Genomic DNA, 22,499 nt, shown 5'->3' with positions numbered 1-22,499 from the left:
TCCACATATTGTTTAATATTATTTATTCTGTCATTTTTGTGAATTTAAAATGAACATTTTAGTACACTTTATTTTAATGTGTTCATTTTTTGTAAACTATAATGAAACAAGTTTGAAAAATATTATATAGCAAGTTAAAGCACAATAAATATTCTATAATAATTTATTTTAAAATAAAGTAATTCATAGACTGACCCAATTGAACTGCAACATTTGCAACATTTCAGAACGCTGTCTTTTTTAATTAAAGTCCAATTTTATTCAACTAACAAAAAAAGAGGTTATAAAAAAAACTAAATTTTTACGATTAGTTTTCAACATTACAGCATTTAGCACGAACTAATTTGGTTGACAAACTAGACATGTGAACCAATGAAAACTTTATCCATTCAGAAAGAAGGGCCTTTTGGACACATCAGCTTTTTGGTAATATCGACAAAATGGACTCTACCAAAATGATAACCATGGAGGTTACTATGCGATAGAAATAATATTGACGAGTTTTTGATGTGCCAGTGCAGATGTTTTTATCAAAATATTGATTGTATATTATAGTATAGTACCCTCTGACATTAGTTAGCATAACAATGCGTTATTATCATTAAAATTTATTATTATAATCAGTATTCTATTAAGAAACTTAGTGACAAACTTCATCTAAATTATTATTTTCACTTTATATAAGATGTGTTCATAGATTAGTTATTTATGCCATTGTGAAATGATATAAATTTTTTCAAAAAAAAGTACCAGTTTAGTCTAATTTTCTAAATTGGGCTGAAATCATTGGGAAAAATGTATTGAGATAAAATTTTATCGAAAAATTAAAAATAAAAGAGAATAAAACGTGGAGCTTGAGCATTGAAAGTTTGTGCAGTCTTGGCTACTTGTGAAATAACACGATTAGTGGTCGCTTATAATTTGACAGGCACAAGTTCTAAGCCTGGGAATTGCAGTCCACACAAATTACGGACAATGAACTAATTTAAAACAAATCGAATATTTCCTGAGGTCACTGGTGATGTATACTTGCCAATATTCGAAACAGAGTTTTATGGTCAGCCAAATTTTAGTACACTAACATAAATTTTTGTTGAACATCATTTTATGTGGTTATTTTAAAAATAATATTAAACAGAAAAACATTTAAATTACTATTATTTGATGGGTATTTGAATAGAAACTCATTAAAATTACAATACTTGCATTGGTTTTGGACATTATTGGTAATATATTTTTATGGTGGGACGTTGCGACAGCGCACTGTCCCACAAGTGGCCCCACTGAAGTGAAAGATTAGCCGAAGTATACCACAAAATTACTTGGGTCCTTTTTCGTCCTTCTATTCTCGGATGTCGTTATTGAGTTAAAGCTGGGGTAATATAATGGTAATATATACAATTACACTTAATTAAAAAACTAAAAAATTAAAAAACTTTGACAATTCACTGTATTTTGTAGATCTTGATGCAATATATTATATAGAGAGATTAAAAAAATAATGAGAAATAATGAGTTTTTCAAATTAAGAGGACATTATGTTAAAAAATAAACAAAAAATTTTAGAAATGTTTCAGTTTTTTCAAAAAACAAAACTTAAAGTTTTCCTTATTTTAGTAATCCATCGTTAAAATAGACCTCCTATTAACTCCTTAGCATGTAAGTTTAACCTCATAACACAATTATTTTTCCCGCTTAATTGACTTATCATGTTAGCAGTTCGCGACATGCTCGTACATTTCAGAGTATTAAACGAATACTAAACCGTTGTATTCGTTTTTTTTAAATAACTTTATCTTTTTTTTTTGTATTTACTATCAATAGTAAAAAATGCAATAAAAGTTTTAGATGAATATTCATTTATAAAAATTGGAAATCAATTTTTTTATGACTCAAGGTCGTCAAGCAAGTTTTGTCACAATTATCGAAAACCGCGAAACTACATTTGTTTGGTACACTTGGCGCCATTTTATTCGCACAACTAAACTGTTCGAGCGGTCGCTGCCTCATCCACATTTGCACCCTATGGCGTCTATTCCGCAACTGGGTTCCACAAATGTAAATATTCATTTATCTTCTCTTATTCGCTAATAAAAATCGAGCTCAAGCTCCGATTTGAAATCTCGCAAAATGATTTATAATTCATTAACTAAGCACATAAAACGATCTTAGTTAATTTGGCTTAAATTCTGTTTAATTAAGAAGAAAATCTATTCTCTCGTGCTCGTATTATTCAAATATCTGAAAACGTTTAATACGAGCCAGAAGAGTCGCCGAACCATAGACCGCAAGCCGTAAAGCGTAAACCGTAAACCGCGGACCGCATTTACAATTTTATGATTTTGTTGGATTTTCGTTGAATTATTTTTATATTTCGTATTGTTTCAAGTTTGTGGATTGTTTTCAGTTTTCTGTTTTTTATTTTATTTTTCTGTTTTTTTTGTTTTTTTTGTTTTTTTTGCTACATTTGAATTCTCTTTTATTAACTTATCCGTAAGATTTTGTGGTTTGATTCGCAAATTTATGCTAGTAGTCTGGTGTTGTTGTATTTTTCAGTGGGCGTAACCAAAAATGTGCTGGCGCCACCTTATTTAATTTACTTGTCGTTAAGAAAAAGCATGCCAAGATTTTTATACTCTTAAGGCGACCGGCTTAAAGCGTTTCTACTGTATTTGCCGATTGTTTTTTATTGCATTCAATATTTCAAATAAATTCTATAAAGCGTTTTTGTTTTTATTTTTATATTTATTTTTAACAATAAGATTTCACAAATTACAAGATTTTAATCTAAAGGAATATGAGGTAAATGGGGACGGTCAATATTCTGTGTCTTCCACATAATGTATACGAATTATTCCAAGCTTTGAAACTTGACTCGAAAATTGAATTTAACATCAAATTAATTTAAAAATAAAACAATAAACATATATATTATTATGTTGAAGCTGTTTTGAGCTTATACTCTTTTTTAACTCGAGGTTTCTTCAAAACCCCTTTCTACACCTTGACTAGATTACTGTTTATCACTTCATCAGACTAAGCAATAATTGACCTCAGATCTGCATACCTCCCCTAGGAGCCTGTAACCATTTTGAGATTTGATAACGCGGTGTTGGTTAGTCTGTCAGATTTCGCAAATAATTTCAGGGCTCTATCGAAAGGCTGTTATCTGTAGACTTTGTTTAGGCCAATCTTATTAAGGGGTTTAAAGTTTAAACAAATGTAAGGGTAACAATGTATGTACCCAAAACATAAAATTGATATAGATTCTATGAAAATATTAATAGAAATTCATGTGAACAAGTAATGCTAGTTATCAGTATAAAAAATATAGGACATAAAAGTTGGTTGCAGTTCAATTGGTCCACATTCATTTATAAATTGTATGTGGACCAATTAAACTGTTGCTAGTTACTAGTATAAAAGATAGAGAAGTTTGAAGTTAAATAGTTCACATCTGTTTTATTCATGATATATGAGTTTAAAGCTTGTTGCAGTTTATTGCATGCAATTTATAAATGAATGTGGACTAATTAACTTCAAACCCCTCTATCTTTTATACTGGCAACTCGCAACATATGACCACATTTTGCCTAAAGTTGTTTATATTATTTGCAAGCGCACAGAAACTTTTGCCGTTGGTTGGTCGGTTGCACTGACAGATCAGCAGATAACTTTTCGTTCGGCCATTTTGCTACCACCTCCTTTTGAAGAAGCCTAAAGATGGAAAAAGGCAGACTAAATACATACCATCGAATTTAGATAATATAATTAGTCTTTTGTCCTTAGCGATGAATAGTTCAACTAGCTGTTAAAAAGTGCCCTCTTCCTCTCATATATTTGCAGTTTATATTCATTTGTTTTGGGTATATTCTTTTCTGAGTAATACCAACATTACACAGTACTTACAAACTAAGGTACTAAAAATATTCATAAACATCGAAATTGTGTTTTCCGGTCTTTAGTTTTTATCTTAGTCTACAGTTGTTGAAATGATAGTTTTTTCATATTGCTTAATAACCAGAATATCCATTTTTCTTTCATGCTGTTTAGTTTGCAAGTTTAAGCTGTTTACTGGTATCACCCCGTAAGATCTGAATGTGTTTCCCTTGTCTTAGAAACGAAAAAAACTGGGAAAGTTCATTTCACCTTTATTTTACACTTTTGTCAAAAGCTGTAGGTAATTTACTTCGGAGGTTGATTATGTCGAATAAATGAGGAATTATTTTTTAAAAAAATTTTTATAAGTTTTTGTAAAAAAAAAGTACAGAAAAGAGTTATGTTAAAATATTTAGACACAAAAACGGTTGAAAATCTTTTAATCATAATTACTTGGAACTCTCATAATATTTAAACTTATTTGACTAAAAATTAATATCCAAATTAAGCTATTTGAACAAGACGCTTTTGAGATATAAACCCCTTTTTATAGATTTTTTTTTATAATATTTATTATTTTACAATTCAATATTTTGTTAAATAAAGCTTAGGAATGTATGCTTAGGAATGTATGGAAATCGAGTCAAATATCTCGTAAAACAAAACTTCGCATCTTCAAATCATATATAAAATCTATGCTCTTCTATGGCTGCGAAACATGAAAAGCTTCCAACCGCATTGAGTCAAAAATACAGACCTTCATAAACAAGTGCTTGCGCAGAATACTTGGTATAAGATTTCTTATATAGAATAAGAAATGAAGACCTGCTGAGCCGATGGATTGGCAACGCACTTCGAAGACATGCTAACAATATTACAAGAACAGCACTCAGATGTAATCCTTAAGGCTCTAGAAGGCCTGGCTCATTAGCCCAAACATGGCGCAGAACTGTAGACAGAGAACCTTATAATGTTAATTATAACTGTAATAATATAACACAGGTATGACGCGAAGCACCCAGTAGAGTTAGGTTAAGATCTATGGCACAGGCTCTATGCTTCACGAGGAGAAGAGGACAATAGTGAGTGATCTTGTTAAATATTGAGAATATTAAATTTGTAATCAACTACTCGTATATATGTTACTAAATATTCAATATTACAAAAATAATAAAAGAATGACGTTACATTTCCTGCACATATATCAAATAAATTAGTTCAGAATATCTAAGATATTTACTTTAAGAAGATTGCTAAATACTCTTGTGTTTTTCTCTTTTTTTGCTTAATTCTTGTAGAGCTATGACCTATTAAAAACGCTTTTTGTATTAAAACACATAACACAAAAAATAAATTCACTACTTAAAAGAATAAAATATTAATCTCTGTGCTTAATAGAAAAAGCAATAAAACAAATCACTTAAGCTCAAACTATTCTTAACTACTCGCAAACTGGTTGAACAATTAATTTTAGTGTTAATATGTATAAACATTCTTATAGAAGCTCATAAAAGTGCAAAATGTTGAAAGAATGTGAACTCCTATAAATTGTCAATACAATAAAATAACATAAAAATAAATAATTTCATCGTTAAACAACGTCAACGTCATCAAAATAGTCGAAAGCCAACAATCCGAAAATCCGAAAAACCGAAAGAATAGAATTGATATTCCTAATCCACAGGGTTGGCTAGCCATCGCCGAATGTATGGATTTCATTGTATTTGCATTTATAGCCGGAGTATTGATAAAAACACTATAGATATTTAGATACGCGTGTATGTATCTCTATTTATGTGTGTTAAGATACAAAAAAAATAAACTCGAATAGTTTAGCAAAATTTGTGTTTATGTATTTTTTATATAGTTTTTATGTTAACAGAGTCAACTCGAAATTAACACGCGACAAAGCTAATCATTTGCTGTCAAAAGCAAGGTCGTTAGAGGCCGTTTGCAAATGTGATTGTCTGATATTAAAGTGGTTATGACCATATACAATATATTTGTATCTTAGTGAATATGTGGTGTGAATGTATGTTAAGTTACTTGTGTGGATATACAAAACAAAACCAACTTATACCGAGACTTGGAGTTATATTTCATCTTTGGACTTCTTTGCTTACACTGTTCCGCCTGTGGAAACAAGTGAAATATCTGTGCAGAGGTGAGGAAATAAAAAAAAAGAAATTTTTTTACTAAAAGTACGAAGATATACACATATACATATCTGAAGAAATGTTAAGATAAAACTATAAATAAGACTAAAATTTTCTTAAAATTATTTGCTAAAATTCAAGCAAAAAGTAATAATCAGTTTTATTAAAAGTATGTTTCTTGAACCTTAAAAGGAAATCACATTTTATTGGCATAATTAACTTATGTAAACACTTTAAATAGCTGATGTCTACACTTTGATAATTTTATGTGTGTCGAGCACATTTAAACTTGATATGCTGGCGAGATTGTCATTAAGTGGAGCTTGAAATAGTTTTGCATAGAATAGAAAGAAAAAAAATTATATTTTTACTCATAAAAATATATTCATTTACTTAAAGTGGTCCACACATTAATTGCGGTATCAAAATCGAATTGTACATCGATTTGTAAATGTGAATATATATTAAATATACGAGTAGACAGAAGTATTTAAAATTTCAGCCTACCACTGCTTCACCTTCTAGATCTGCGCGTAGATCTAGAGTACTTAGCACACTTCAAGCGTCAAATGGCAAATTTTCACTATGTCATGTTGGAATTACAATGGTTGTATCTGTTAACAGACCAGCGGGCAAAGTCCAGTTTATGTGTAATAAATTTCAAAAACTCTACTTAAGTTGTCTGTTCAGTTTGAGTTCAGTTTTATGTTAAAATCAGTTTACTTTTTATGGCGCCTTTTAACTGCTTTTTATTTGAAAACATTTCAGTTAGAAAAGAAACTTAACTTTGTAAGATTTAAAGTAGTTTAGTAAATATAATAATAATAGTCAAATATAATTACTTTTACTCCAATTATATTTATAGCTTATGAAAAAAAAAATAATGCGCTGCTTTTAAATAACTGCAACAATAATTTGAAATTCTTGGACATATAGATATTACTGATGGCAACCCATAATAGCATAAAAATATTCGAATTTTATATTAACTTTAGTGATTATAATTTTTAATACCTACATAAATAAGGACAGTATTTGATATGATTGAAAAGTATTAATAATTCTATTTACATGCTACTGGAATGAAATCCGCAAAACTGTAATTCTCTGAAAACAAGTTATTCACAGAAAAAGAAAAGATATATAATAAATCATGGTTTTAATTCAATACTACAACCAATTGAAACCATTTCGTGCGACATGTAAATAGTGAATGGGGCCATACTGCCTCAGTAGTCAAGTCAAAGACTAAATGGTCAATCTATTTCAAATGTAGAAATTCTGACTTGACACACAGCAAATCAGAGGTATTTAGATTAATATCTGTCTTTACAAGGCACTGGGTCATAAAACGGCATAAAACGGAGCTAGGGTCCCTGCTCCAGTTGTCAACCGTCTCTCGTAGTAAATATACCAGAAAACTTGTTGTGTCTATATTCAGGCTTGACAAAAACTAGTGCAAAGTTATTTGGGTCCCCTTCTTTAACACACTAAGCGATGTCTCCAGCATTAGCACAGATCAGACTCTCGCCTTTATAAATGCTTCTGGCTGGTTCTAGTTTGATCATCCTTCTACTCATTATTACTTGGATAGATTCAAAACAGCTTTCTTAGTTTATTGCAAACGATTCGTTCCTCCTTTTACTTCAACTAACTAACGAGTTGCAGCACTGAGTTGTTCCTTAGCTTCTCTAGGATTTTGATAATAAGCTCATCATTAGTGACGACATATTAGACAACATCATTTTAATCCTTTCCAAAAATTTTAATTCAAAGTCGAATGTCGCATTTTTAACAAACCTGACACACATAACTTTTAAATATTCAAAATATTGATTGCTCTGTTCAATAAATCTTCTAGTACTTCTACTTAATCATTAACGGTCAAACATTTCCATTCCCAAAACCAGTACTATCACTCTTAAACCAATCAGCCCACATATCAACCATCGTTTTTAGATGAGTCGACTGAAATTATATATTTGTCGATTTAACATATATATTTATTCCGTTTTTAAAAAAAATCACTGCATATTTTGTAATTTCTTCCAATATCAAAATGCGCACCATTGACATGGTAATTTCAAATGGCTGGTAAACAAAAATTGATTTAGTAGATCGAACTCTACATATATTCAGAAAATATAATATGCGAGTTTTATATTTTCTGAATAATAGATATATTTACCTATGCATTCTAGCATTCTGACTAACTCACTCTTAATCACCATAATTTAAAATCTTTCGAATAAATTAACTTAAAATCATCATCAAGGTTATAAAGGATATCGCAATAAAGTATATTAAAGGACTATAAATTTAAATAAGAGCTAATGAGATAAGAGATATTGAGAGCCTATTTATTGTATGTGGAGTTTTCAAGAGTAGATTTCTTATATACCCTTTATAACGATCAAATTTAAATATGCACTTCTCCCCCTTTTAATTTTTTTACATGTATGGCGAATAATTAAGAAACGCCTCGTACACCACATTATTGCTTTGGGTCACAAGTATACATGTTTTCTTTCTTAAACTATGATAAAGTTTACAAAATATATTTTAAGAAGATATATACTATTAAATATACATTACTAATTTTATAATTTAAGTTATTAATGTTATTACATCGTCTTCACAAAACTAGATCATCTGTTTTGGACAATCTTTATCGTGAATGTGTGTAGAGATATTCACTTAATAATATTCTTCCAGCTTTTTTTTTGTATTTTTACTTAATTTTGTTTAAGTAATCTTTAAAAGTAAGACTAATAAATCTGTAAAGATTTTCTCATTTCAAATATAACTGCAAACACTCTAGTTATTAAACGAAGGATTTATTTTAAATTGGATGTTTAAATTGCATGCTGGATGAGAAAGTATTGTTTGCTAACTAGGTTTTGACGAGGCTTAGAATCTCATGAGGTTTATTTAGATTCTTGTATGGTATAAAATAATTTTAGTGTGACCTAAGAATATATATGTCAGTTAAGGTGAAAATAACAACTTGAGAGCCTGAAGTAAGCAATGTGTATTGCATTGGGTTCAGAATCAGAGTACCGTCGAGGACTCCAATCTTTATATTCATGGTAATAGAAAAGCAGGTTTAGATTTTTATTTGGAATTTTTTTTAATACAACATGATTATATTATATTATGTTGTTCACATTTTTAGAAATATATAACTGAATGTTGTACATTAGTATGTTTTTATGCTACAAAATAATATCATAATTAAGCAATATCTGAAAAAAATTTTAAGTCCATTAATAACATTATTTAATATCAATATTGATACGAATATTTAATACACATACTTGTTACTTAAATACATATTGATTCAAATTAAATATCTTATATATAAAATAAAATGTGTTTAAGCTGAACATAATAATTACATTAGATATATTTTAATCTACATTAATTTGTGTATGAAGTATACTTCTCCATAAACATAGCTTAATCTAAGCTAAAATTCCAATTTAAAAATGTATTTCAAAATTATGCTTAATATACATATGAATACAAACATACAATATATCAATATTATAGATATATTTTCTAAGATCTCACCAGCAAATGTTTATACAGTTGCGAATTATCTTAATTTATATTATTAAGATAAACAAAATAATGGCTAATAAAATGTTGCTAAATGAAGTGAATTTTATGGCCACTCTAACCAACTACCTCATATGAGAATGCAATCAGTAAAATAATAATGCCGTACATTATTGCATATTTGAGATAAGTTATTTCAGATTTCGAGAAGGCAAGAAATCTTTGGAGTAATGCAACAGTCACTCGCAATTGTTGTTTATGGGCTGTCACATACAATTTGTAATATTTTGTGTCTTTGGATTTGAACAAATAATTATTGGTATTGAAATGTAGTGAAACGATGTCAGGTGCATTCAATGTGAACAGCTGGCCATAGAAGCCCGCCTCCCAGGTACATTATAATCGCGTGCACATCGACTTCACATTTAGATTTTAATTCATAAGTAAGCAGCATTTGTTCAGATTGTTATTTGTGGCAATTGCCAGATGAATAATGTTGTTTTCCTTTTTTTTTTTTGTGCTTGATACTTTTTATGTTCGTTGTCTTCATATCAAACCATAGTACATATCACAATTTTTTACTTGTTTAAGTATTTTGTCTGGCATTCGTTTTTTGTGAACAAAATGCCACATGGTAAACAGGATTATAATGAACTTAATTTTCTAAAAAATTCTAACATGTACATAAAGTGCATTTTCATTAATTATGATTTATATCTACATTGCTATTATTGAATAATTTTTGTTAAATTAAGTTAAAAATTTGTAATTATGTTCAGCTTTTACAATAACTAAATAATTAATGAAACAATATTATTACTATTATTATAAGTATTTTATTCATACTCTTATAAGAAGTTTAAGAAAAACATAAGCTTTCCAAATATTTTTGTTGTTTGCTATTAACTAACTCGTTAAACGATTTGCCAATTTCATTTTGAATCTTCCATCTGCATGATATCTGCGGTTGACCACAGCTCCAAGTAACCTGATGATAATAAATATCAATTTCATTTTATAAAAAATTAAATGAAAACACTTACGCATTCGTTATTTATACTACAATTGATTGTAGTGAAAAAAATTGTTTTTTTTATAACAAAAATGAAATATAAGTATTTGAAGCTACTAGTCTACACTGGCTTGACTTTCAACAATTTTTTGTGAGAATACAAATACGTCATCGTCATCGTCAAACGCCTGCAAGACATCGAGATACCCATAAGGACCGATCGATCTACATATATGGCGGTTCTTGAGGACCAAATGAGTAAAATGTCATTAATTACTAATTGGGTACACTATCTTACAGAGCAATCTTATGCAAATAAAAATATACCCTTCTAACGTTGCTGCTCTATATATTTTTTCGTCTCAAAAATAAGTAAAATCTCTTTCTTTTTTTCGTTTTCAGACAACTGCAAAACCCATATAATAATTTTATTAATACTGTTGCGAATTCTAATTTTGAAGTCTCATGTAATGAAACGTAGTACACAACATAATTGCACAGTTCGTGTCATTGATTATGCAATTTTTTAGCAATGCAATGCGGACACTGTCCACATATGATCCAGCCAGTTCAATGTCATGAAATATAATTTGAACAATTGGGGCAGCAAAGTATTTATAACTCAAATCTTTGAACTATAAGAATTTCACAACGTAATAAAAGATTTAAATATTTGATTTTAAAATAGATATAAAGAGTGTCGAATTATCAATTGTTCTCGATTTATCTGATCAAGGAAGTAACTTCTCCATACAAAGTAGTCCAAAGGAATAAGGTCATTTGATCATGGGGCCAACCGGAAGCAAAGAAATATAAGCCAACAATTCCACCAGCCCAAAGTTACAAAGCAAAGCTTTTAATTATCGAATAGGTTGATAGTAAAAACCATATCGCAAACTTAAAAGTCTCACCTTTAACAATAGCTTAAATTTAGTTATAAACTATTAAAGTAACTTTAAACTAACAACAAAAGATAATAATTTTCAAATTTTCAAAATAATAACAAGTCCGTAAAATAATGTAAGAATATATTCAAAACCTTCTATTAAACAATCTTAATACTAAAATATTATTATAATATTTTTATAAAATTGAATTTATTTTATAGAATAATTTTATCTTTATCACCATAGCTATTTAGCTCATTTAAAACCTTGACTCATAACACAACATTAACACATTCTTCTTGGTTTTTCTCCTTTGTTTTTCAGTATGCGGCAAGATCACAGATGTCACTCTATCTTATTCTTTATCTTCCTAGCTTTTTTGTTATTTTAAATTCGCTTTACAATATTTGTGTCCTTTCTTTAAGAATAAGTATACCATGTTGTATGCAGTCCAAGTATTTTCAATTTTTTTTACCTTCCATTAGCTGATTAATTTCATAGTTATACCTGCTACGATATATTTCTTTTCCTGTACCGTCCCAAATAATGTTCGCATTATCTTTCTTTCAACTACCATTAATCTGTATACTTCTGTATCTAATAATCCCTAGGTTTCACACCCGCAAGTTATTACTGGACGTATTATTGTTTTATATAATATCTTCTTCAAGTTCAATTATTAAATTTACCATTTCTTAATATGTAGTAAAAGACCTTCTCTGGTGAAATAATTGCTTTATAATGTATGTACGATAAATTTATAATTTTGTTGAAATAATGAAGATAGTAATCGTTATATAAATTAGTGAAGACAGTTTTTGATGAGAAATCATTGTTGTTATTTTAATTTTTTTTAAGAAAACCTTCGAAAATCATAAAAAAAAATTTTTATTCTTAAATATTATAAATAAAATTAAATAAAAAATTAAATAAAAACAATTAGCCTTTAAAAGTATTAATTGTTTCTCATCAAAGCAGCCTTTAAAAGTATTAACTGTTTCTCATCAAAGTAGTGTCTAAATATACTTTTTTTTGGATCCTTCATAATATATACCGTCTTCAAAAGTTTTCCAGATTTCATTTCCACATATTTTTCGTCAGCACTTTTTTCATAATTTTTTATCTAGCTATGCATTTAATCTATATGAAAGTATTATACCTATTTGTTGATTTTAAGTAAAATAATAATTTTTAAAAATAATTTTAATATAAAAAAATGAAAATTTAATATTAGTTTTATCAAAATTAAGTTCCTTTTTTTCTAACTGCAAAGATTAAATCCTCATTTAGCATATAAAATATGTTAGAGAAGAACAATAAAAAAGCTGCTTGTATAAAGCATGCAAAAACATTTCCATCTACATATACTAAAAAATACTTAGCATTCCTTTTATCTGTAAATATAAATACTCTTAATATTAACACTTATCTATTTACATAATTACAACTTCCTGAATAGTTTCTTGAAAAATTCATAGACGTATTACAGAGGAAGGCGGCTACTTTATTTAAACTAAATCATATTGTGGGTCGCTGGGTGACTAGTGCAATGTGTAGGATTTTATTTTAAGAAGTAAATGATAAAATAGCTTTTAATACAATTTTATTTGATTGTCATTAATGTATTCTTTTATTTTTATTCATTTGCATTCATTAGCTTTTTTAAGTATCGCATAAAAAGCAAATGTACGCGTGGGTGAGCTAATGTATAATTCAGTTTAGTTTTTTTTTTTGTTTTAGAGCTACTGCAATCCGATATTTTTATCTGTTTTTAATGTTATACGATATTTAATGACGTTGGTGACATTTATTGTTATTTTGTTTTTATGATCTTTGCATTTTAACGCAATTGTGACTAATTTATTTGAGTCATTACATGGTTTTGTTGGTCAAAGGGTCTACACAATTCAATTTATATTTTAACAGCTTATAAGATTACTAATTTAAAATGGATTTAGTTAAATCCTATTGCATAAACATTTTTATTTAGCTTTTTATGTTTTCCAAGAAATAAACTTATTTTCAATAAATTATTTTACTATAAAGGGTTTGGTTAGTCATTTATTATCTAATATTCATTTACATGATCATTAAACTTTTCTTTTTCAATGCAATTATTTAGCGAATATAGGTTTTTAAAGGTGTGCTATGTATTACCTAATATTGTTTATAGTTCTAGTATAGCAACTATCTTTTGTTCACATATAAAACGATTAACTATTTAAACTATAGGTATTAATCGGCGTTAGTAAATTTATTCACATTAAGGATTTATATAGCAATGCAATTTATTTAAGGAAATGATTCGTCCCTTCTTGTGAAATACAACTTTTAACTGCTTTTTCTTTGTCTTGAATTTTTTGTCTTGATATCATATTACCTCAAAGTAATAGTAACGTAGTCCTATGGTAGGAAAAGATCATTAAGAAAAGAATGAGAGAGAGAGGTTTATTTGTGCGAGTCCGGCACTCATTTTCCCGTGCGACGGATTGTGGTCATAGGCAAAAAGAAACTTGGTGTTGTATAGAGATATGTAGATTTCATATACAAATATATATATAAATATAAACATTAATAAACTAATCCGGATTGGATTCCGTTTTTCACAAAACTATAAGAATTTCACAACGTAATAAAAGGTTTGAAGATTTGATTTTAAAATCGATATAAAGTAAGTCAAAATTATCAATTGTTCTCGATTTATCGGATTGTGTTCAGTGCATAGGCAAAAAAAACTTGGTATTGTGTATGGACAAGTTGAAGCAGATTTCATATACAAATACATATACCTATAAATATAAACATTAATAAACTAATTCGGATTGGATTCCGAATGAATTCATTAGATCACAAATTATGATTAAAGACCTATTAGTTTTTCATTACTAATTTAAAATATCATATTATTTTTATAAAATATGTAAAATAAATATAAAGAGGTTTTCGAAAAGTAGTGAACTACAACAATAAAAATTTTTGCATTATTTTAATTACTTGACTTTTGGGCTGACCACACAGCTGTTTCGAGTATTACCAAATACCCATCATCCATGGTCTTAGAAATAATTCTTGTATTTAATTATTCGTAAATAATTTTTTTTTGAACCTGCAAGTACCAGGAATCGAACCTGCCAAATTGGAAGCTCAGAGTCAGCGCTTCTTAACCAACTGACCGAAAACCGTACTTGACTTTTATCTTGGCACATTCTTCTGGAGTTTTGTTAATCTGTAGATTGATTGAATTAATTACTTATATTTTTTATTTTTAATTTTAAATAAATAGATTTATAAATTTATTTTTATTTATTTTATTATGATTTATTTATTTTTTAATTATTTTTATAAATAATAAATTTATAATTATTTTCAGAATGGTTTTGTGAATTGTGAACAAGAAAGTTGTCCTTCTATTGATGATTGTTATCTACTAGATTCGAAAGCGCCTGATATTTGCTGCAGAAAATGTAAAGGTAATATTTATACTTTCACAATTAATATTTTATACGAACGATTTAATATAAGATCTCTGATATTGCAGGATGTATATTCAAAGGGCTTGCCTACGCAAGTGGTACTGAATGGACTGATCCAGAAGATCCTTGTAGAACTTTTAAATGTATTGCTAGTGTTGTCACAGAAACAACAATGAAGTGCTATACGCAATGCGATGATAATCAAGCGGCACCACCAAGACCAGGCGAATGTTGTCCCACATGTTTAGGTGAGTTGAATTATTTATTGAAAGATATATAAAGTAATATATTGTAAAATCCATTCTATAAGAAGTTATACAAATAAAAAAAAAATAACTAATTTTTTTTACATATAATAAGAATCCTTCTTCTCATTATACTTCTTTATTAACATTTGTGGAAATAAAAAATTTAATTTAAAAAATAATTTTATTTAAGAAACTTCTATTTGTATAAAGTAATTACGAAAAGTAAGATGTAAGTCATGACTTTCGTGTTCACGCATATTTTTGCGGTTTAAAGAAAAAGTAATAAAAAATTAAAATATATAAAATATATAAGAATAAAAAATATACGCTGACATACTCGTATTCATACTACATGAAGCACTAACTGACTTCTGCATCTTAACCGCAAAACTGATTGTGTTCAATAAACTTCTACTCGAATTACTTAAGCTAAGCTCGGTTATGGCACAAAGGCACTAGGCACTTTCCGAAAAGCCAGCGGCATTGTGAACTCCATCAGCAACGTCGACATTAAAAATCTTTGTTTACACAAGCACTGAACTGTGTGTTTGGTCCTCGATCTTTCGGTCAATTCGATGCTGCAAACTTTCAACGCTGGCATAACTAAAAACCACTTAAAGATCTACATAAGGGCGTACATGAACCTCTTTGCTACACACTTACTTACTCGTACATAAGTGGGCATACGCTTTCGTAGTGGCTTATGTGAGTAGTGAGCAAAGCCACTACGTATCTTTAAGATACGCGCATGCGCCATAATTTATGTTTTGTTTGTTTGGAAAGGAAAGGAAACATTTAAGCATGAAATTGAGATGTGTTTTTAAGTCAGTAATTTCCCTTGATTTAGCGAGGAACCAATTTGACTTTTAGAGTCATTAAGTTAAACAAAAAGTTATAAATAACTTGAAAGAAAAAATTAATAAAAAAAAATAAATATGCTTGTCATCAAAGAAAAAGAAATTTTAAAGAAAACAGGAGACACCCAAGTTGAGTTTGCGAAATAATGTAAAACGACAACAAACAAACAACGACATACCGAATTATTTCTAAAGCACCGTAAGACTTTTTTTACTGCTACTTCATAAAAACCAAATACACACCGATCGAGTTGTGAGGTCCAAATATACTTTCAAGAAGCCCTTAATGCCAACATCTAAAAAATGGAATCTAAAGAAGTAAACACATTGTCTGCCAGTCAACACCAACTACTTATTGTGCTACGAGCATTTAAAAGCAGATTACTGTATTTGATTTCTTTCAAAAATGGTAGTTGCTGGCATTACTCATAGGCCAGCTACAAATATGTTACTAAATGAATCATCCATCAAATCCTTATCTCATCTTACTGTAGGCAAAATCTTTGATAATACAGAATAAAAAATTTCACATATGTTTTGCTTTTACTAAAAGTATAAATTATCTGAAAGGGTAAGAGATGTTATTCTCTTCTAATAATAGAAGATGAGAAATAATATATATATATAATATATATATACAAAGCTTTTAAAAAAAAGCTATAATCTTGAGTTATTGCTCTATTTGATTTTAATTTAGTTTTAATAGCAAAATCTATTATTTAATTGATGAATTTCAAAATTGTTACGAATAATTTTTACTCTTTAACATCAACAAATAAACTTTTTAGAGGAACTTGACTGACCAAAAAATATAGTTCTAATCCGGATTTTATTAAAATTATATTAATAATATAGTATTTTAGTAATCAATTAATATATTCGACACATATTTTAATAAAAAAAAATTTGGTATTATTTATTAATAATTTGAGTGTTGAATAACCGACTTTAAGCCTGGTAAAATTAAATTTCATTTTAATAATATTGTTGTGAATATGAAATTTAAGTAAACTTTGAATATTTCTAAGGATGTCAGTTTGGTTAGAAAATAAGTTTTGATATATTATGGTTATTAGAAATATTGTGTTTAAATTTGATAAAATATAGAGTATAATAAACGATTACACTAAACTCAATTTAACTGTTTATATTACTTATCAGGATCCAGTGATCGCGAACGACCACATAAAACAAAGAACTGAACTTAATCATACGCTTTAAAAACTTTTTAAAGCTACATAAATAAACACTAATGGTTGAGATTCAATCAATTTTTTTTAAAACATTGCTTGAATTCTGATTCTTGAATTCTGCAGAAGATTTTGAGTACTTTATTTATTCAATATGATTTTCAGTAACTTATTGAGATATAGCGAACCTTAACGCGGCACTAATTTCACGGCTATTCTTATTCAAAACTTCGAAATACCAAAAGATTATCCACATAAACACACAATCTTACGCGTAACTCTACATAAATGTTAAGTAATTCTAAATCTGGAAATCTGAAAAGTTCAGTAATGACAAATCGCATGATATTGGCAATCAATTAACATCACGACCGTGAAGTTTCGCATCCAACAAAACCAAGTTGGAATAAATTATTTAGCTTTAGGAAGCCACACATCTTCCACACTCATATACCTATATATCTCTGCTTTTGATATAATAATTTGTTTTTTGGCATATCCAACAAGAAACTACCTATATGATGCCTTTATATTTAAATTCCTTCATCAACCACATATTTCTGATGGCAGCCCATTAGATGTGCTGTAACTCCTAGGAACAATAGTGGCCGCCTCATTATTTGAATTAAAATCTTATAAGACATAGTTATTTTATTTGTATATAGCATTGTTACTTCCAGCCGACATTTCTTACATTTGCTGGAAATTGGCTATCTAGTAAATTGGCTAAAATCTAGTAAATAACAACAATGGGGCGAATGTGAACCATACTAATATATTCACCACTAATAATACTCAATGAATATTTTCCTGAGTAATAATATAGACAATTTTTAGAATAACTAAAGATTTAAATATATTTATTCAAACCAAAACTTATTACGATCATGTAACACGCTTACAAGTCGCTTTAATGTCGACTTGCAATAATATCTTCATTTCTAGACCTCTACAGACCAGATGTTATTTTTGACTTCAATCAATACACTTACAAAATAAAAATTACTTAGTAAATTACAACACTGCCCAATTTTTATGTGCCACCTCCCACTGCAATCCTAAAGATCCACCATCCGCCATCATTCTTGTAGGTAGATAATCGACATAAGGACAGAAGTTTTTGGAGATAGAAGTACTCAACAACTTCAAGTACTATTGTTATATATAAGGATAGGGGTTATTGAAAATAGTTCTTAAAGAACTGTGACTATACATCACTAAAGGAAGTTTTTTCCACACAATTTTTAATAGATGGCATCACTATAAATACCTGTTCAAAAATGTTGTGCTTATTTTAATCTCTACATTATATTCCTAATTTATATGAAATCTAGTTTCTTTTACTACTTTTTAAACATTTTATATATTTAATATATAATATATCTTTCAAGCATAAGTATTTTTTTCACTATGTGTACACCAACCAAATTCTAAATTTAATGAAATTTTGATAGTACGTCAGTGAAGAGAGGTCCTTCACCCTTTTGATTTCTATCATATTTTCCTATATATGGACTCAGTACATGCTTATTTTAAACTCTATCTTATGCTCACAATTTATATGAAGTCTAGCTTCTTTCACTGCATTAGAAACATTTTGTCAAACTTAATATATTAAACAGAAACAGATATATACAGACAGATAAACAGATATATATTCAAACAGAAATATATTTTTTGCTATGTGAATGCTAATTAAATGTAATCTGAGTTTATTTTTGTTTTATTTTGTTTGGTTGCATTTACTAGAGGATTTTGTCTAAGTACGTACAAAAAATTAAAAGAATATTATAATTTCCATACTATGAACAATACTTCCAATCTAACCGTATTCCATTCGTGCCGCCGGATTGTCACAAGGAATGATGGTTCCCAGAAGAAGAGAACAATGGAAACAATGTCTTTGAAAAACATGGTGTTGCCAATCCAATCATATTCCAAACGCGCTGCCGGATAGTCACGAGGAATGATGGTTCACTGGAAAAGAGAACAATAGAAACATTTAAAAAAACATGGTACTACCAATCCAATCGTATTCCAATCAACCTTCAACCGAGGTGCAGATTATCTTTCATTGGAATAAAGTTTAATATGACATATAGTTTTAATCTTCTACTTAATTTCCCCTTTGCTTTTATGCTTTTGTGTAGCAAATTAAATTATATTTGCTGTAGCCGATATCTGGTGCTGGAGTTATAACAGGCATTCGGACACAATACTAGACTATACTTAATTTTAATATTTACTACTTTTCTCAAAAAATCACAATAATTTAACAATCCTTTTTAAAATTTCTACTTCACTAAAAGACTGAAATACCTTTCCAATTCAGTTGTAGGGTTAAGGAACCTTGCGAACAAGAAAAAAATGTGTCTCTGTGGGCTAAGAAGTATTGTTACAACACAAAGGTGGTCTTCATTTGTTTTTTTTTCTGATTTAATTTGCAATTTATAGACAATACACGACCGATGTTGTGGCAGTGTTGTCGGGGAGGTCATTGTCGGAAAGGAACATTGCACAATTTTCACAAAAAAGAAAATTATTGCATTGATAACTTATTTTAATGAAGAGTACCAGTATGGCTACGAGTATAAATCTAATGAAAAAGGAATACATAATGGAGATTTTTATTGTGCTGATAAATTTACATAAACATGCATTTAATTAATTTATTTCTGTAGTTTGTTTTTTTTTTCTTGTGTCAAGTGCATTGATTTTGTTAGTACTAAAGTGGAATTTTAAAAGTAGTTGGTAAATTTAATTGGTTTTACTAAAAATCCTTTATCAAGATAAGAAGGAGTTAACGAGATTGCATAAATTTATTGATTAAAATCGAGACTGCTCTAATGACGTACTGCTATTTCTTATTTCTTAACATTGTTATCAAAACTTAAAAGCAAAATTAATTAAGAAATTCATGTACGAAAATATTTTAAAATTAATTTTATTTATAAAATATAAAACTGTTTTTCTTAAATTTAACTTAGGTTGTAAAATCAATGGACAGATTGTATCTGAAGGACAAGAAGTTGTAGCTTCAATTGATGATCGTTGCCTCGTATGCCAATGTACAGGAAACAAACTGACTTGTGCTAAAAAAACATGTCCTATTTTGCAATGTCCTATAACGAAACAGCGAAAAGATCCCAATGAATGCTGTCCTCGGTGTACCGAACATCGTGAATTTATGCCAGTAACGGGTAAGTAAAAAGAATATATAATTCCTTTAAAAATGTCAATCAAAATAAATGTAACTCATTTAGATAATTATTTTCATCTTCTTCTATTGTAGGCAAGTGCATCTTTAGCAACAAAGTGTATTATGACAAAACTCAATTCACACCAGATCGCTGTACAAATTGTACTTGCACAAATGGTACCTCCATTTGTCAACGTAAAACTTGTCCAATACTTGAGTGTTCACCGGAATATCAAGAAATGGATGGATGCTGTCCACGTTGCATTATATCTGAGGTGCGCAGTGAATGTATGCATAATGGCATCACTTATTCCAATAATGAAACTTGGAACTTAGGCCCCTGTCGGTCATGTCGTTGCACTAGTGGTAATATACGTTGTTCGGAGATGCGCTGTCCTCCCATCAAGTGTCGGACAAATGAACTGTTGAAAACATTACCTGGAGAGTGCTGCCCAAAATGCGTTGAATCTGCTGGTACCTGTACAGTATTTGGTGATCCACATTTCAAGACATTCGATGGCAAATTTTTTAGTTTTCAAGGTTCTTGTAAATATTTATTAGCGGCTGATTGTAGAGATCACAGCTTCTCTATACGTCTGACTAATGATGGACGTGACACAAAACGTTCATCATGGACAAAAACCGTAACGCTTAAAATGAAAGATGTACGTATTAATCTAGGACAGAAGATGCGTGTAAAAGTGAATGGCTCTCGTGTTGTTATGCCCTATAGCCAAGGTTCAATATTGAGTATAGAACGTTCTCCAGAAGGTATTTTGTTGAAAACAAGTTTAGGCATCAATATTGAATGGGATGGAAATAATTTTCTACAAGTTATGGTACCGGCAACTTATAAACATAAACTATGTGGTCTTTGTGGTAATTATAATGGTATTGGACGCGACGATCTAACCAGTCGCGATGGTTCTAATCATTCAGAGAAAGAAATATGGCGATTTGCAAATTCTTGGAAAGTTGGTGGCCCTAAATCCTGTTCAAGAAAAGTTGATAAAATTGCTGTACAACCTAGTTGTAATAAGCGTAAGTCCAATGCCTATTGTAAACCACTGCGAGAATCTGAAGTATTTGGAAACTGTGATAATAGATTAAATCCCAATAACTATATTGATTCATGTAAAATGGATGTATGTGAGTGCCCGAATGGAATGTGTCACTGTGACAGTTTTGCTGCTTATGCACATGAATGTCAACGGCTGGGCGTGCGCCTCCCAGATTGGCGCACCGCTACTAGCTGTCCACTGGGTATATGGCGACGTAATACAACGAATTTGGCTCTTTCCTTGAGTAGTAATCGTTACTACGGGGATATGAGCGTAGATAGTAACAACTTGCGACCATATCAACGCAAACAGAATCGTCGACGGAAACAACAACTACAGAATAACCAACTTTTACAACATGAATTTATGACAAAGCATGTTCCAAAAAATCTACTTATCTCTAAGTCGCCAGATAGAACACCTCCACCAATACATTAAGTTACATACCTGCCATGACTATTAATTGACATGGTTTCATCGATAAGCACATAATCTCATTGCGAAATTAAGAAAAAGAACGGAAAGCATATTGCTTTTTGGTAAAAAATTGTTATAATTTAAGAGTTAATTTATTTATTTATTTTGTTTATATAACTGAGATTTTTTAACTTTAATTTTACTTTTATATCTATATAATTTATTTCAGTGTACTCGTTTATCATTGTACAAACAAACATTATTGATTCATTTTGATTGCTCATAGGAGCGTATGCATGTACAGTTAAGTGCAATATAATAGACACAGATTATTTGACCTTAAAAGGATAAAAACATATTAAAGAATTTTCTATGTACCTTGGAAACAATCTACAATTTAGTTAAGGATTACTTTGTAGCAAAATTAATATCTGTATTGCAGATATAATACCCATTCATGCATCTATTGAATATCTCTTCATGAAGAATTCGACAGTCATGTATCAACTGACCAGTTCGCGAAAAGTGGTGATTAACATCATATATTGAACCCAAGTTT

At 29.3% G+C, this 22,499-nt stretch overlaps 1 protein-coding gene across 1 annotated transcript in view; it reads left to right on the top strand.

Moving 5' to 3' along the window:
- Positions 1-22,065, top strand: part of LOC119679633 (BMP-binding endothelial regulator protein-like) — a 74,494-nt gene extending 52,429 nt beyond the window's left edge. Inside the window, exons 4-7 of the mRNA XM_038092094.1 lie at positions 14,866-14,965; positions 15,034-15,216; positions 20,251-20,463; positions 20,556-22,065. Coding sequence (XP_037948022.1) covers positions 14,866-14,965; positions 15,034-15,216; positions 20,251-20,463; positions 20,556-21,961 — 1,902 coding nt within the window. The 3' untranslated portion in view covers positions 21,962-22,065. The remainder of the gene's footprint in view (positions 1-14,865; positions 14,966-15,033; positions 15,217-20,250; positions 20,464-20,555) is intronic.
- Positions 22,066-22,499: the final 434 nt, after the last annotated feature.

Source organism: Teleopsis dalmanni, chromosome 2 (genome assembly GCF_002237135.1).
Source record: "Teleopsis dalmanni isolate 2A chromosome 2, ASM223713v2, whole genome shotgun sequence".
Classification (NCBI taxonomy): domain Eukaryota; kingdom Metazoa; phylum Arthropoda; class Insecta; order Diptera; family Diopsidae; genus Teleopsis; species Teleopsis dalmanni.
Note: the sequence above shows the minus strand (reverse complement) of the source record. Positions and strands in the feature narration are given on the sequence as shown.